A 13,780-nucleotide genomic window follows, 5' to 3' on the forward strand; every position below is an offset into this window, starting at 1 on the left:
TGCTCCTGCACTTTTAGGAAGCTGATCCTGCAACTGGCGAGGGAAAGCAAAAAAATGTCTCTCTCTTATTGTTGATATGAATAGTCACGGAAGGAGAAAACTTTACACTGATATCTCAATCGGTTTCCTTAGCAGCCCCGAGAGGGGGCAGGTGCCACCGTCATTCTGGTATTACTGAGGAAGTGAGGACCGAGCACGGGAGATGCTTGTCAGGCTTCTGAGCCAGGCCTGTCTGGGCAGCACCTCTCAGGTCAGGCCCAGGGCCCAGCGCTGCCTCATGGCGGAGGTGCTCCTTATCCCGCGCTGTGAGGCTGTGGAAGGACCCTTAATTCAGATGTGTGATGGCCGCAGCTGAATCTGGCTCCTCAGATGATGGTTCCCATTTCACAGTGAAAATCCTCAAACAGGTTCCTTCTCAGCCTTGTATTTTCTCTAAGAGCTGCCAACATCATAGGAGCCTGGGTCTCCCCTTGCTTCGGGGAGGGACTCCGGTCCAGTGTCACAGGAGGGGCCGGGCGGAGGCTGAGGGCCAGCATAGGAGATGGGGTGAGGTGAGGCCTCAGCTCACCTGGAGAGGCATCTAGGTGGCCACAGAATGCAGGGCTGTCTGCAGGCTGTAACTCAAGGGTTCTCTGTTGCGGTAAAGCTTTGGATTCTACTGGAGGGCTGGTGTACGTGTGGAAGGCTGGTGGCCGGCCAGTTGGTTTGCCCCGGCACAGGCAGCCCCGTGCTTCATGGAAGTGGGGGCTGCTCGGTGACCTGTTGGTGCGTTCTCAGGCGTGAACCACAGCAGTGCTCCCACCTGCCTTCGGGGCTGGACTTCTGTTTCCTGCACAGTTTCCGCAGGGGACCCTCTGGCTCCAGGGTCCACTTTTTCACTTGGGAAAGGGGCAGCACTTTGGAGCTCCTCGAGCCGCCCCTCCACAGGCTCCTGTTGGCCGCGTGTGAGGATCCTGGCTGGGGCTCCAGCTGGGTGTGGGGCTGAGCCCGTCATGCGCTGGGGGGGACACCCCCTGTGGGTTATGTGGGGGTCCCATGAGGGAGGTGTGGTCCGATGAGTGTGACTTCTGTTGGGGTCACGTTGGGTGGGGCGTGCAGGGGGCCTTGGGATTCCTGAGTGTCTGGGTTAGGCCTGAAGGACTGTGGGGCACACTGTGGGCTGCAGGCTTGAAGAAGGACTCAAGTTTCTAGAGTAGCCTGGGCTGCATGGCCCGGGCCTCCCTGGCATGTGGCAGTGCCAGTGTTGGCCTGGGTCCTGCTTGGCTTTGATCTCGTGGGGCTTTGTTTTTTGGACATCCTGGGTGCACCTCCACCATGGCTCCCGGGTGCCCTTCTGCACCCCACGCACACCGGGCTAGCAGCTGCTGGGGTCTCGGGGCTCACCGCTCTTGGGCTTCTGACTCCGTAGTCTGGGAGCTGGTGTTCTGGGGTTTCTGCTTCCAGGGCCCCTCTCGTCCCTTTACCTGTGCCGTCCCGGCTGCAGACTCAAGGGTGCACTTGGAGCCGTGCCCGCTGGCCTGGGAGTCAGGCCTGTCCAACAGGTTCTTGGAGAGCCTCTGCCCCATCCCTCCCTGGCCCATGCAGACCCCAGGCATCCGGCCGGGCGGGCTGTGAGTCAGGGTGCTCCAGGTGAGCGTGTGGGATGCTTCGGGTGCGAGCCTCCCTGCCCAGGAGCCCTGTGTGCCCCGGTATCGGTTGGGGTGTGTCCTTCCAGATCTGCCTTCCTTGGTTTGTCATAAGCGACCGTGTTTTAATTACCAGCTTTTCAGCCCATCAGTTTGGGAGCCTGATACCATCTTGATTTCTCTAACTTTCACCGGCTCCTCGGTGGGTCCTTAACAGTAGGTAGTTGAGATCAGAGTGTCAGAGAGTAATTTCTGCGTGGAATGGGAATGCCTGACAGAGCTGGGCGGTGGCAGGAGCCGCTCCTCTCTTCAGGGGCGCGGCTCTTCTGAGCGTCAGTTGGGGGGCTCAGAGGCTCACATTTTCTAATTGTTTCCTAGCTTTTTGCCAAAGAAACTTGGATTAGCTATTCTTCTGCCTCGCTGTGTGAATGTATACAGTCCCTCTCTGTTTTATAAATATCAAAAAGCTTTTTTCATTAAGTGTTACCATGTTTTGAAAACCTGTATTTCCTCAGTGTTGCACAGGTAGCTTACAGGGTGGGATAGTTGCTTGTGGAATAGCGAATGATGTTCCCTCAAAAGCCGAGTGTGATTCAGCAGCAGTGACAGTGTGAAGGTAAGGGGGGACAAAGTGGCTGGGTGTTACCTAGAAAGTCCCTCCCAGCCAGTAATCACAAGTTAACTGCAAGGAGGAAAAGCAGAACCAGAGCTGAACTCTGCACTGTTGCTATTGTGCTTTGATCCTCGCCTTCCTGTGATTTCCTCACCTGAAACTCTTTTGTAAGCAGCGCTGTTGACATCAGCTCGGCCCAGGCAGCCACGGGCCCTCCCCTGCCGGGGGCAGCCTCTGACTCTCAGCCTCTACCGGGAGCAGACCTGCTGAGCCGCCCGGCCCAGCCAGGATCGGCAGAGGCCTGCAGCCCTGAGATCTCTTCCTCCGGGGCAGGATCGTCCTGGAAAATCAGGAAATGGCAGGCATTGCTCAAAGCTACGTCTTGTTCTCACTGGTGTTTCTCAATGGCACAGCTTCCAGGGGAAGAGAACTCCTGTTTTTCAAGGAAAGTAAAGTGGCCGTTACCGGCCAGAGTCCTAACCCCGTGGCACCTGGCAAATCTTGCCTCCACGTTAGCTCAGGTGCGACTTGAAAGCACTGTGAAAATCTCTGGGGTTTTACCGCAGTGTTAATTAGCATGAGCTTTGGTTCTTAGGGCTCAGGAAAATTCAGCCATAGTCAAGTCCTACATTTTACAGGAGGATAGGATCTGCAACTTTCCAAAAACATGGACGGATAATAAAGTACTATTCTGATATTTTTAAATATCTGACTTTCAAATGACAGGATTATTGTTACTTAAGGTAGAAAGAGTGTATTTTGCCTTTTACTGCTATAAAATATAAATAAGAAGACTTGAGTTGGGGTGAGGTCTGCACTGTGCCGTCCCTGCCGAGAATGCGGTGCCTGGAGTTTGGGCAAGTCGTGGCGTGCCGCCTCCCCTTGACTTGGATGGGAAAGAAAATCCCTTTCTGTTTGATACAGACCATGTCTTTGTGTTGGGAAATCCTGGTGAAGTATCACATAAACTTTTCCAGCGAAAGCAAATGGGCAGGGCGCCTAGGGCGCGTTTCAGCACAGACAGGCCAGCCCTGCCCGTGTCCTTGCACTGACTGTCTCCAGCTCCTGGAGTGGGAGATGAACGTGGTGGCTCAGCAGGGTGGTCCTGTGAAGGGAGGCTGAGAGCCCCCGTGGGACGCCGGGCGCCCTGTTGAAGCAGCAGTTGAACAGGAGATGAACGTGGTGGCTCAGCAGGGTGGTTCTGTGAAGGGAGGCTGAGAGCCCTCGTGGGATGCCGGGCGCCCTGTTGAAGCAGCAGTTGGGCAGGAGATGAACGTGGTGGCTCAGCAGGGTGGTTCTGTGAAGGGAGACTGAGAGCCCCCGTGGGACGCCGGGCGCCTGTTGAAGCAGCAGTTGGGCAGGAGATGAACGTGGTGGTTCAGCAGGGTGGTTCTGTGAAGGGAGGCTGAGAGGCCCCGTGGGACGCCGGGCGCCCTGTTGAAGCAGCAGTTGGGCAAGGGCTTTTCTATTTAGCCACTATCATTAAACCTGTTCGCATTTGAAATTATTAGTGCAATTAGTATTTCTCAATGAGCCAGTTTTGTTCTGAGAATGAGAAAATAGTCATTTTAATAAATGTCCAAGTCAGGACAGTATTAAACTTGCTGCATTCATAGGTCCATATGTAGTTGATTTGTTAAATTAGCTTAGGAGGCTAGTTAGTTAAAAGCAGTGTTTTTTCAGGTGCGGTTATATTTGTCCTGCGACATTCTGTGAGTTCGATAAAATACGCCTGCAGCGGTGACCATCTTGAGGGTGAGGCGGTGTCAGCTTTGCCCGCCGAAGCCCGCTCGGCTCCCCGAAAGCTGGCCTCGGCACCGCCCTTGGTGCAGATGAGCTGCCTGGCGTCGTGGCTGTTTGTGTCCAGACTGCCAGGGGAGGGAGCCAGGAGCACCTGGTGTCAGCTGGCCTGGCTGCTGTGGAGGAGCTGTGTGAAGTCCACTGAGCTTGTTAGGATGGTAGATGATTTTAAGTCTCTTCCCTTGTTACCATTCTTTTCTCATTAATCAGTGTTCCATAATTTAAGACAAATAACACATTTCAAGAATTCAGTGTAAAATGGGACCTTTCAGTCTTACTGGCTGGAGCCAGAATCCATAAAGATAGAAGCCTTTGTCCTCCTGTGGCAGGTGTTAAACCAGAAGTTCTCAATTAAGGTTTTCTCCTGGAACACATGGTTTTATGGGTTTTAAAAGATGAAGCTCTTGTTCATATGTAAATATGACACAAATTTCTTTTCATTCTGAAAAGATTTAGAATAAACTACCATTTGTTGTTAAAAATAGCAGTTATGTAACTTTTAATAATTTGTCTTGGTCAGTTTAATGATTTCTAAGATTTCATTAACAAAAGCCATCATGATGTATTCAAATAGGATTGATCTCAAAACATTCGTGCTAATGTAACAGGAGTTCCCTTTCATTTTAAACCTGTGTTTTTCTCTTCTCATTTAGGCTATAGTTTGTTACATGATAAAGAGTTAAGAGAGGAAGAGGGAGTGCTTTTCTGTTAATAGAGTTTTTCTGAAATTAAACTCCAAATTTTCACAGTTTGAGGTAGTGAAAGTAGTGTTAACAGAAACCTTCCCAGATACTAATACTGGATCTTTTTTTTTTTTTTTTTTTTTTTTTTTTTTGAGACGGAGTTTCGCTCTTGTTACCCAGGCTGGAGTGCAATGGCACGATCTCGGCTCGCCGCAACCTCCGCCTCCTGGGTTCAGGCAATTCTCCTGCCTCAGCCTCCCTAGTAGCTGGGATTACAGGCACGTGCCACCATGCCCAGCTAATTTTTTGTATTGTTAGTAGAGACGGGGTTTCACCATGTTGACCAGGATGGTCTCGATCTCTTGACCTTGTGATCCACCCGCCTCGGCCTCCCAAAGTGCTGGGATTACAGGCTTGAGCCACCGCGCCCGGCCCTGGATCTTTTAAGATCTTTAGATAAATAGTTGCTTTCCAAAATAACCTTTTTTTTGGGGGGGGGGGTCGGGGACAGAGTCTTGCTCTGTTGTTGCCAGGCGCAATCTCGGCTCACTGCAAGCTCTTGTCTCCCAGGTTCAAGTGATTCCCTGCCTCTGCCTCCTGGGTAGTTGGGACTGTAGGTGCCTGCTACGATACACGGCTCGTTTTTTGTATGTTAGCAGAGGCGGGGTTTCATGGCCAGGATGGTCTCGAGCTCCTGACCTAGTGATTCGCCTGCCTTGACCTCCCAAAGTGTTGGGATTACAGGCTTGAGCCTCCAAAATAACTTAATTCTGAACTAGTTTTAGACTTAAAGAAGAATTGCAGTAGAGTTCTCCTAGGCCCCCTGTAGCATTCCCCAGTGTGAACACCTTACATTTGAAAGTCAGGAGGTGCAGTGTGGGATGAAGGCCATCAACAGGCTAGTCTGCCCCGGACCCCACTCTGCTCTGTGACAGCTCCTCAGTCTTGATCTTTACTGATGTGGGGTGCTTAAAAAAATGGGTTGTATTGAGATTAATTCACTTGCCATAAAATTCACCCCTTAAGGTGTGCAGTTGAGTGGTTTTTAGTGTATTCTCAGACTTGAGCAGACCTCACCCCAGACGGAAGCCCACGTGCACCAGGGCCCGTCACCTGCTCTGAGCCCAGCACTACCAGCCTGCCCTCCACTCCCGTGGATTTGATCCTGACACTTTGTAGGAGGACTGGCCAGGTGTTCTGTAGGACGCCCCTCTGTCTGATGCTTTCTTGTGCATTACTGGAGGGAGTAATGCCAGGTGACTTACCCTCCTCCATGTGCTGTGTCTGTACTGTGGCACCCACGACGGGTCCTGTGTGGTCTGGACTTTAATCCCTGGTCTCAGTGGTGCCTCCACTGTCAGGGAGCTGCGTTTTCCTCTGTTAACTTGGAGCGTTCCTGTGGGGTACTGCTTCTCCCTCCATTTTCACTTCTGTCCAAGGACCTTGTTGTGTGGTCTGGTGGCGGTTCCTCTTTCCCCACTCTGACGATCAGCGATTGCAGCTTGTTCTTAAGGAAGCCTCATCCCTCTCCCTGCTTTGTTTCATCATTCACTCCTGCCAGTGTGGAGTCATGGGGGCTCATCCTGTTTTGGGGGTTATGATCTAACACTGTGGTTATTAATGTCGGGTTATAATCTGACACTTTGGTTACTAATGTCGGGTTATAATCTGACACTATGGGTATTAATATTGGGTTATAATCTGACACTATGGGTATTAATGTTGAGTTACAACCTGACACTATGGGTATTAATGTTGGGTTATAATCTGACACTATGGTTATTAATGTCGGGTTATAATCTGACACTATGGGTATTAATGTCGGGTTACAATCTGACACTATGGGTATTAATGTTGGGTTATAATCTGACACTATGGGTATTAATGTCAGGTTACAATCTGACACTATGGGTATTAATATTGGGTTATAATCTGACACTATGGTTATTAATGTTGAGTTACAATCTGACACTATGGGTATTGATGTTGGGTTATAATCTGACACTATGGGTATTGATGTCGGGTTATAATCTGACACTATGGGTATTAATGTCGGGTTACAATCTGACACTATGGGTATTAATGTTGGGTTATAATCTGACACTATGGGTATTAATGTCGGGTTACAATCTGACACTATGGGTATTAATATTGGGTTATAATCTGACACTATGGTTATTAATGTTGAGTTACAATCTGACACTGTGTACTAATATTTGTGTTATAGTCTGACACTATGGTTGTTATTCATGTTGCTCAGATTGCTCCAGCTTGGCCACTTCAGGTTGGCCTCTGTGTCCCTTCAGCAAGATCCTCTTCTTTCCTTTTTCTTTCTGCCCTGAGCGCTTTCTTTCCTTCTGGTACCACAAGATGCACCTGGATTATCTTTCTGCCCCTGCCCCAGCCCTGGAATCTGCCTCTTGCCAGGAGTCTCAGATGCTCTCGGTAGAGAGCGGTGTTTGGAATCCAGGACACTGGGCTTGGCCTCAGCTGCCTCTGGGTCCCCTTCCTCCACTGCCCCCGAGCGCGTGCTCCTCCTCACAGTCCACGTGTGCACGGACACCGGCTCCAGCCCAGCGTCGTCCCAGCCTCCCCTCGCGTGCCGCCTGCGTGCCTCTCATACAGCACTCTCTGCTGTCATGCGTCTGATGTATGTGACTTCGGAGCAGCCGGCCCACACCTTTGTGAGCAACAGACTCGCCAGCCAGGGTGGGACGCCGTGTGCCTCCTCCTCATCCGGGGTCCAGCGTGTCCAGGCCGTCGCTCGGGCCAGCCCTCCTGCCGCTGCTGGTCCTGGATGCAGACCCAGGCCTGGCATGTCCTGGCCGTCACTGGGGTCAGCCTTCTATAAACAGAAAGAAACAGCAGGCTTTTGATTCTGACTTCTTTGACTTGGCACAGTGCACTTAAGACATCCCAGTGGACTTTCTCGTTACTTGGGAGTGGAATTTACACGGTCCTGGCGGTCACAGGTCTGACTCGTCTCCTGCGTGTCTCCAGTTCAGTTTGGAGGCTCAGGGGGCTCAAGACTCCTTCCCTGCCTTTTCTGCTTCTTGGAGTCGCCCACGTTCCTTTTGCTCATGGGCCCTTCATCCACTTTCAAATGTAACCGAGCGAGTGTGAAAAAGGCTAGGCCGAATTACAGGACTCTCGTCTCTCTAACCGGGGGCTCCGAAAGGAGGGTGTCAGGACTCTTTATGCCCCGAAAGAAGGGTGTCAGGACTTTTTATGCTCCTGGGCGGGGGTGAGGGCGAGGGGCTTGGGACATTCTGATTGTTACTTAAGTGGTTCACAGAAGTCAGGATAAGCGTTAGTTTACGTTGTCTGAGTACGGTGGAAATTACAGACCTTTGTTACTTATTACAAGTCTTTGTTTTTCTTCAAATGGAGCAGGGGCCAAAATGGCGTTGGTTTGGACTGCCTGCCTGTCACATTAGGGTTACAGAGAGCAGTTTCAACTGAAAGCCAAGGTATGGTCGAGGTATGCAGTTTATGGGGCAATTACAATGTCTCACAAAGCCAGCCATGTCTGGCTGCATCCTTTGCATACCCTGTGCTTGTGGCTCTTTCTTCTGCCTCTTGTGTCCGTCCTTCCTTCCCCGCTTCCTCTATGCATTTATCTACTTACCTATCTATTTATCAGTCTGTCTAGATGGGGTCTCACTGTGTTGCCCAGGCTGGACTCGATAATTCCTGGGCTTGAGGGATCCTCTTGCCTCTGCCTCCCACAGGCAGACGGAGCACAGGTGCAGCCAGGACCACTGGTGTGTTCCACTGTGCTTGGCACCTGCTTTTATTTTTGAGGACTCTTGATTGCTCGGGGCTGCAGGAATAATCCAGGGCCCTCCCCCATCTTAGGGTCAGCTGATTAGCAACCCTGATTCCCCTCTGTCATGTAAAGGAACATGTCTGAAGGCGGGTGCCCCCATCTTTGGGAGGGGTACTGTTCTGCTGAAGACAAGGGTATGGACGGATATGCTGTCCTGAGTGGTTAGGCTTAGGACTTTGTTTTTGTTTATCTGGAGGAACTGGAAGACCTGGGTTAGAGAACAGGAGTAGGCGTCATGGCCCTCAGGGCAGGTAGCGGGTGGGCCTTGTGGTCTTGGGAGGAGCTGGGCCTGGAGGCTTCCACAGGAACTGCAGCCCCCACCCCCCACCCGCCCCTGCAGGCTCCCCACAAGGTGAGGTGACGCAGCCCGGCATCTGTCCACTGGAGCTCGCGGACGCAGGGTCTGTCTGAGCACGGCAGTGACCCATATGTGAGGGACTTTGTTGTTGCCGTCTCCCCAGGGTGCAGAGGGTGGTGGTTTGTGGCTGTCACTGCAGAGTGAGTGAGCAAGTGGCCAAGGGGTAGACTTCGGGCGGCTCAAGGAGGTGGAGCTTGGGGAAGTAAGCTGTGTTCTCCAGCAGCTCTGGGCTCTGTACCTGGCTATGGCTGCACGGGGCAGGGCCTGGGGCAGGGAGGCGAGTGCTCTTGGGAAGGGCCACCCCCAGAAGCCACCTACCCTCTTCCCCTTGGGCTCCAGCCTATTGTTGTGCCTGGCCTTGGGCCCTGGCTTCTGTCTGCAAGGCTGGCTGGACACTGCAGCCACCTGGGCTTGCTGCTGTGGCCTGGATGCCAGGTCTCTCCTGCCCGGCCGTCTGCCTACCAGAGCTGAGGCGCAGCCCTGTGGTAGAAGGGGGCCTTCCCACACTGAGACCACAGAGGGTCCCTGCAATAAGCAAGCATTTCTCTGAAATGTGAGATAAATGCTTTATCCACTGGTGATCCGTGGTTGTTAGTAATTAAGCCAAGTACACGGCAGCTTGTTTGGCCAGGCCGATGGCTACTGATGAGGGGCACGGAGCTTCCATGATATCCTGGGAGGTCCCGGAATGTGGGTCTCGGCTGTGCTGGTACTGGAATCCCTGGCGGAGAGAGCTGCCAGGCCACTCTGATGGAAGCCTCTCGCTCCCAGCTGACACGGGCCTGCTGCAGGGGCCAGAGGGGCTCCTCGGCTTGAGCCTCAGGGTGCCCCGGGCCCGCACCCCCTCCTGGCTTTGCACAGGGTGGTGGCCGCGTTTTGGGTGCGTTGATGTCGTTGTGGAGCCTTCTCCGGCCTGGGCACGTCTGAGCCTGATTGAAATGGAAAACGCGCCTGGTGGTTTGTATTGCGTTGTTTCTGTTAAAATTGTATTTGGGGTTTGTTTTAAATATACTTAATTTCATTTGCCATTCTGATTTCAAAAGATGCTTCCTATGTTTATGCTGTATTGTTAGTTTAACTACCTACTGTTTCCATCCAGGAATTTCGACATTTATCGTGGCTGTCAGTGACCACACTCTAGGGGTCCCTGCTCTTGCCCTCTCTCTCACTGTGGACGTCCTTCCACTCCCAGGCAGGGCCTGTGAGACCCGCAGGCATTTCCCCAGAACCCGGGCCCTCTCGGCCTTCCAGCTGCTGCCCCGCCCAACCTCCAGCCTCTCCCTGAAGCCCCAACCGCAGAGCAATTGTTCACAAGGCCCGAGTCACATGCCCCAGCTTCTCCGAAAAAGTGCGGAGTCCAGCCTGAGGGAGGACTTTCTCAACCGGCCCTTGGGCCAGCTGTCCTGCCCCTCCATGTTTGCTGCAGGCTCACCTCTGTGGGCTGCTCATGGAGACCACTCCTGCCCATGGGCCTTCCCACCCATTTCTCCTGCTCCCGGGACGCCTCCCACCTTCTTCAGTCTGTGCCCAGCACCTTGTGTCAGGGCCCCCAACCCCTGATGCTGGACATGTTGGAGGAGACTGTGGCCCCAGAACCTGAGTCAGGAGTGCAGAACTCTGTGGCATCTTCTGGGCTGTTTCCAGGGCCTGGAGTGTGGCACCTGCGCCTAGCACTGGAGGCTGGAGAACAGTGCTCTCTCTGATAAATTCCCTGAGTTTCAGCTCTGTGGCCGTAGCTTGTGGGTCTCCTAGCTTAGCAACCCCAAACCCACACCCGGGGGACTCATGGGGCCGAGGAGAGAGGAGCGCGGAGAACATAAAGTGCCTGAGAGGTGTGCTGTGAACCCGGAGCGAGGCCAGTGGGCGTGGGTCTGGGGTGTCAAACAGTGAGATGCAGGAGAACAGGTGGGATGTGGCATGCGTTGCGGCTGGCAGGGCCGGCGCCTCACACACATGCCCCAGAAGTCGGGAGTCGGGGGAGCTGGTGCTGATGGTGTGTGCGCTGCCAGACTGGAGTGGACCCTGCTGTCTCTGCAGTGGGACCTGCACACTTTTCCTCAGCTGAATGTGTCTTTCCCATTTTGCTTGTTTAACAGAAGACCTGGCGAGAGGGCAGAGCTGGTGAGAAGGGGCAGAGCTGGTGAGAGGGGGCAGAGCCGGCGGGGGGAGGGCAGAGCCGGCGAGGTGGGGCAGAGCTGGTGAGGGAGCAGAGCTGGTGAGAGGGGGCAGAGCCGGCGAGTGGGGGCAGAGCTGGTGAGAGGGCACACACCTGGCATCACATTGTCCCCGGTCCGTGTCCCTGGTGTCCTTCCTGTCGAGGCAGGCTCCGCCCCACGGCTCAGGTCTGTCGCCTTCCCTGGAATGCAGCAGAGCACTTGGCCCCTTGGAGGCCTGGAAACCAGGAACCCAGGAGGCGCAGGCGGCCCTGGAGGCCGCTTATCTCCACGTGTCTGAAATTCTCTGTCTGGTTTCTACCTTCTTGCTTTAGGCTGGAAGGAGGCGCAGTCTCTCAAGCCTTCCTTAGAAAGGATGATTGTTCTCCACCACCCCAAACCCCCTGTGTTCTGTGCAGTGTCTGATGAGAGCGTTAGGTTATTCACAGTAACTAAGCTGGGTGATCTCACCAGAGGATGTAATGAAGCCCTCGGAACCTGGCAAGGGCCGGGAGAGGCCTTGATCTGAGTGTGGCTGTGGCTCTCGTGGGGGCAGTGCCTTGGCGTCTGTGGGCGGTGTGGTTATTTCCTCTCGACTACCTCTGCTGGACGCCCTGCCTTCAGGGCCTCAGGCCCCTCTGGGCACAGTGGGTGCGCATGTGTGTGTCTCTGCAGACTTGGGCTGTGTGTGCAGCATGGTCTGCAGGGCCTGGCAGTCCCTACCCTGGGGCATTTGTGTCAGCCACCTTGGTTTGCCCCCTTCCAAATGCTGCCAGTTATTGCTCTCCAGGGTACCGTGTTTCTGTCTTTTTGTTCAGTGGACCTCCCCACCTCCCGTGCTGCCCCACCACAGTAAGGCCAGGTGCATCCTGTGCCAGGCCCCATCCTCACGGCTCTTTGGTTCTGCACCCTGGCTGTGCGCCGTCTCATGGCTCTTGTTAGAATCAGGGTCAGCCACCCCCAGCTCCTGCAAGACATCTATCGTCTTGGGGATCACGTGCATCTGTCTGCAGCCCCTGAGTGCCCGAGCCATGTGTTGCCTGCGGGGCATGTTGGAACCTCAAGTGGGCCTGGGTCATGAGAGAAAGGCTTTGTCGTCGATACTGTGTGGTCTCTACTGTTTTGATTTCTTTGCGATTAATCTTTTCTCTTTTTCAAAGTGCCTGAGTCATGAGAGAAAGGCTTTCTCATGGATACTGTGTGCTCTGTACTGTTTTGCACATTTCTTTGTGATTAATCGTTTCTCTTTTTCACAGTGCGCTGCTGATCACCACAGTGTTTGACCGAGACATAAACTGCAGAAGAGCAGCCTCTGTAAGTTTTCTCATTGGGATGTTTCCTTTCCTGAAGGTGGGGGTGGCCGGGGCTCCCAGATACTGCTCCCTGCATGGGCGCCTGGCCAGCTCACCCGTCCACAGCAGGAGCCTCGGGGAGGGAGCCACTGAGAGTGCTCGCCCTGGGCCAACCACTGGTTCCTAGTCTCTGAGTGTCAGGGAGGGCTGTGGTCTTCAGCATGTGAGGGGCAGTCAGGGTTAAGTCCCCCCACCCCAGGCATCCTGAGAGCTGCAGCCATCACTGCTGGGGGTGCTGGGTGATGCAGGCGAGTGGACGGGCCCAATGACAGGTCTCAGCGCAGGCAGCCACATGCTGAAGATGGGGAGGAGAGTGGGTTCTGCCTGGGTGACCTGTATGTGCACCTGTAAGAGCGGTGGGACAAGCGTTCACCAGGCGGCTTTGAGCCTCAGGAGGGCTGATTCGAGCAGCAGTCAGCTCTGCTTCTCCTGGCCTTGCTCTCCCAGGCCTTGCGGGATGTGGGAGCTTTTGAGCACAGATGGCTGGTTTCCTCCAGAAAGAGCCCTGTGACGTTTGGGGTGAGTTCTGGATGTGAAGAGTGTAGCAGGCTGTGCCGTGCTGAGCAGACTACTTGGTTTGGCCCAGAGCTGGGCTGGAGTGAGGCCTGAGTCTTTTGGACCACAGAGAGCTGGCAGCTGAGACAGTGGATGAGTCTCAAGTGAGAGTCTTTATTTTAGATACGGATAAGAAGCTGAACATGTTTTAAGAGGTGAAGAACAGAGAGGCAGCACTCTGCAAAAGATGGAGGGGTGACGTTGGCTTTTAGTGGTGGGGTGGGCTCCACTGCTGCCCCTGGTCTCGAGCTGCTGGAACTCTGTCCTGGCTCAGCGCAGTTGGATTAGTGGGGACCCGCTGAGGGAGCCATTTACACTCCCTACTGCTGTCAGGCTTGGGGGCTGTTGGGCCGGGCAGAAGGGGTGCTGGGGCCTGGTGAGAACTTCCTGTCACCCCGCCTGCAGTGTGGGTGATGAGGGGTCCAGCGGGCCGGGTGGAAGGGGTGCAGGGTGGCTCCGGGTGAGTGGGACAGTGCAGGTGCAGCACTGGTTTTCTCTCTCAAATGCAGGAGCTCAGACGGTAGCTTGAAGTCTTTCTAAGCTCAAAATGTCTGTCATCTTCTGTAGCCTCTGGTGGCCGGCCTGCTCTCTGTATCCTGAAGTACTTAGAAGTCTTCCTCTGCCTCAGGTTCTTTAAAACTAGAGAGAATTCACCAGGAGAGCTCAGAAGCTTTTTTCTGTCCCTGAAGCTGCTCTTACTTTGTCTTCAGCATCAGTAGAAAACCTCGTAATTTTATTTGGAAAGTCATCACATTTTTGCCCTGATATTTACCCAAAGACAGTAATTATAAGACTGTTTGAAATATAAAATT

General features: G+C 53.6%; 1 protein-coding gene across 2 annotated transcripts in view; it reads left to right on the forward strand.

Moving 5' to 3' along the window:
- The window catches only part of TBCD (tubulin folding cofactor D), a 205,699-nt gene that overhangs the window by 117,330 nt on the left and 74,589 nt on the right, over positions 1-13,780 (forward strand). For both annotated transcript variants that reach the window (XM_074389091.1, XM_039476649.2), the window contains exon 15: positions 12,318-12,375. In XM_074389091.1, the coding sequence (XP_074245192.1) occupies positions 12,318-12,375 (58 nt within the window). The remainder of the gene's footprint in view (positions 1-12,317; positions 12,376-13,780) is intronic.

This window comes from Saimiri boliviensis, chromosome 17 (assembly GCF_048565385.1).
Source record: "Saimiri boliviensis isolate mSaiBol1 chromosome 17, mSaiBol1.pri, whole genome shotgun sequence".
NCBI lineage: Eukaryota > Metazoa > Chordata > Mammalia > Primates > Cebidae > Saimiri > Saimiri boliviensis.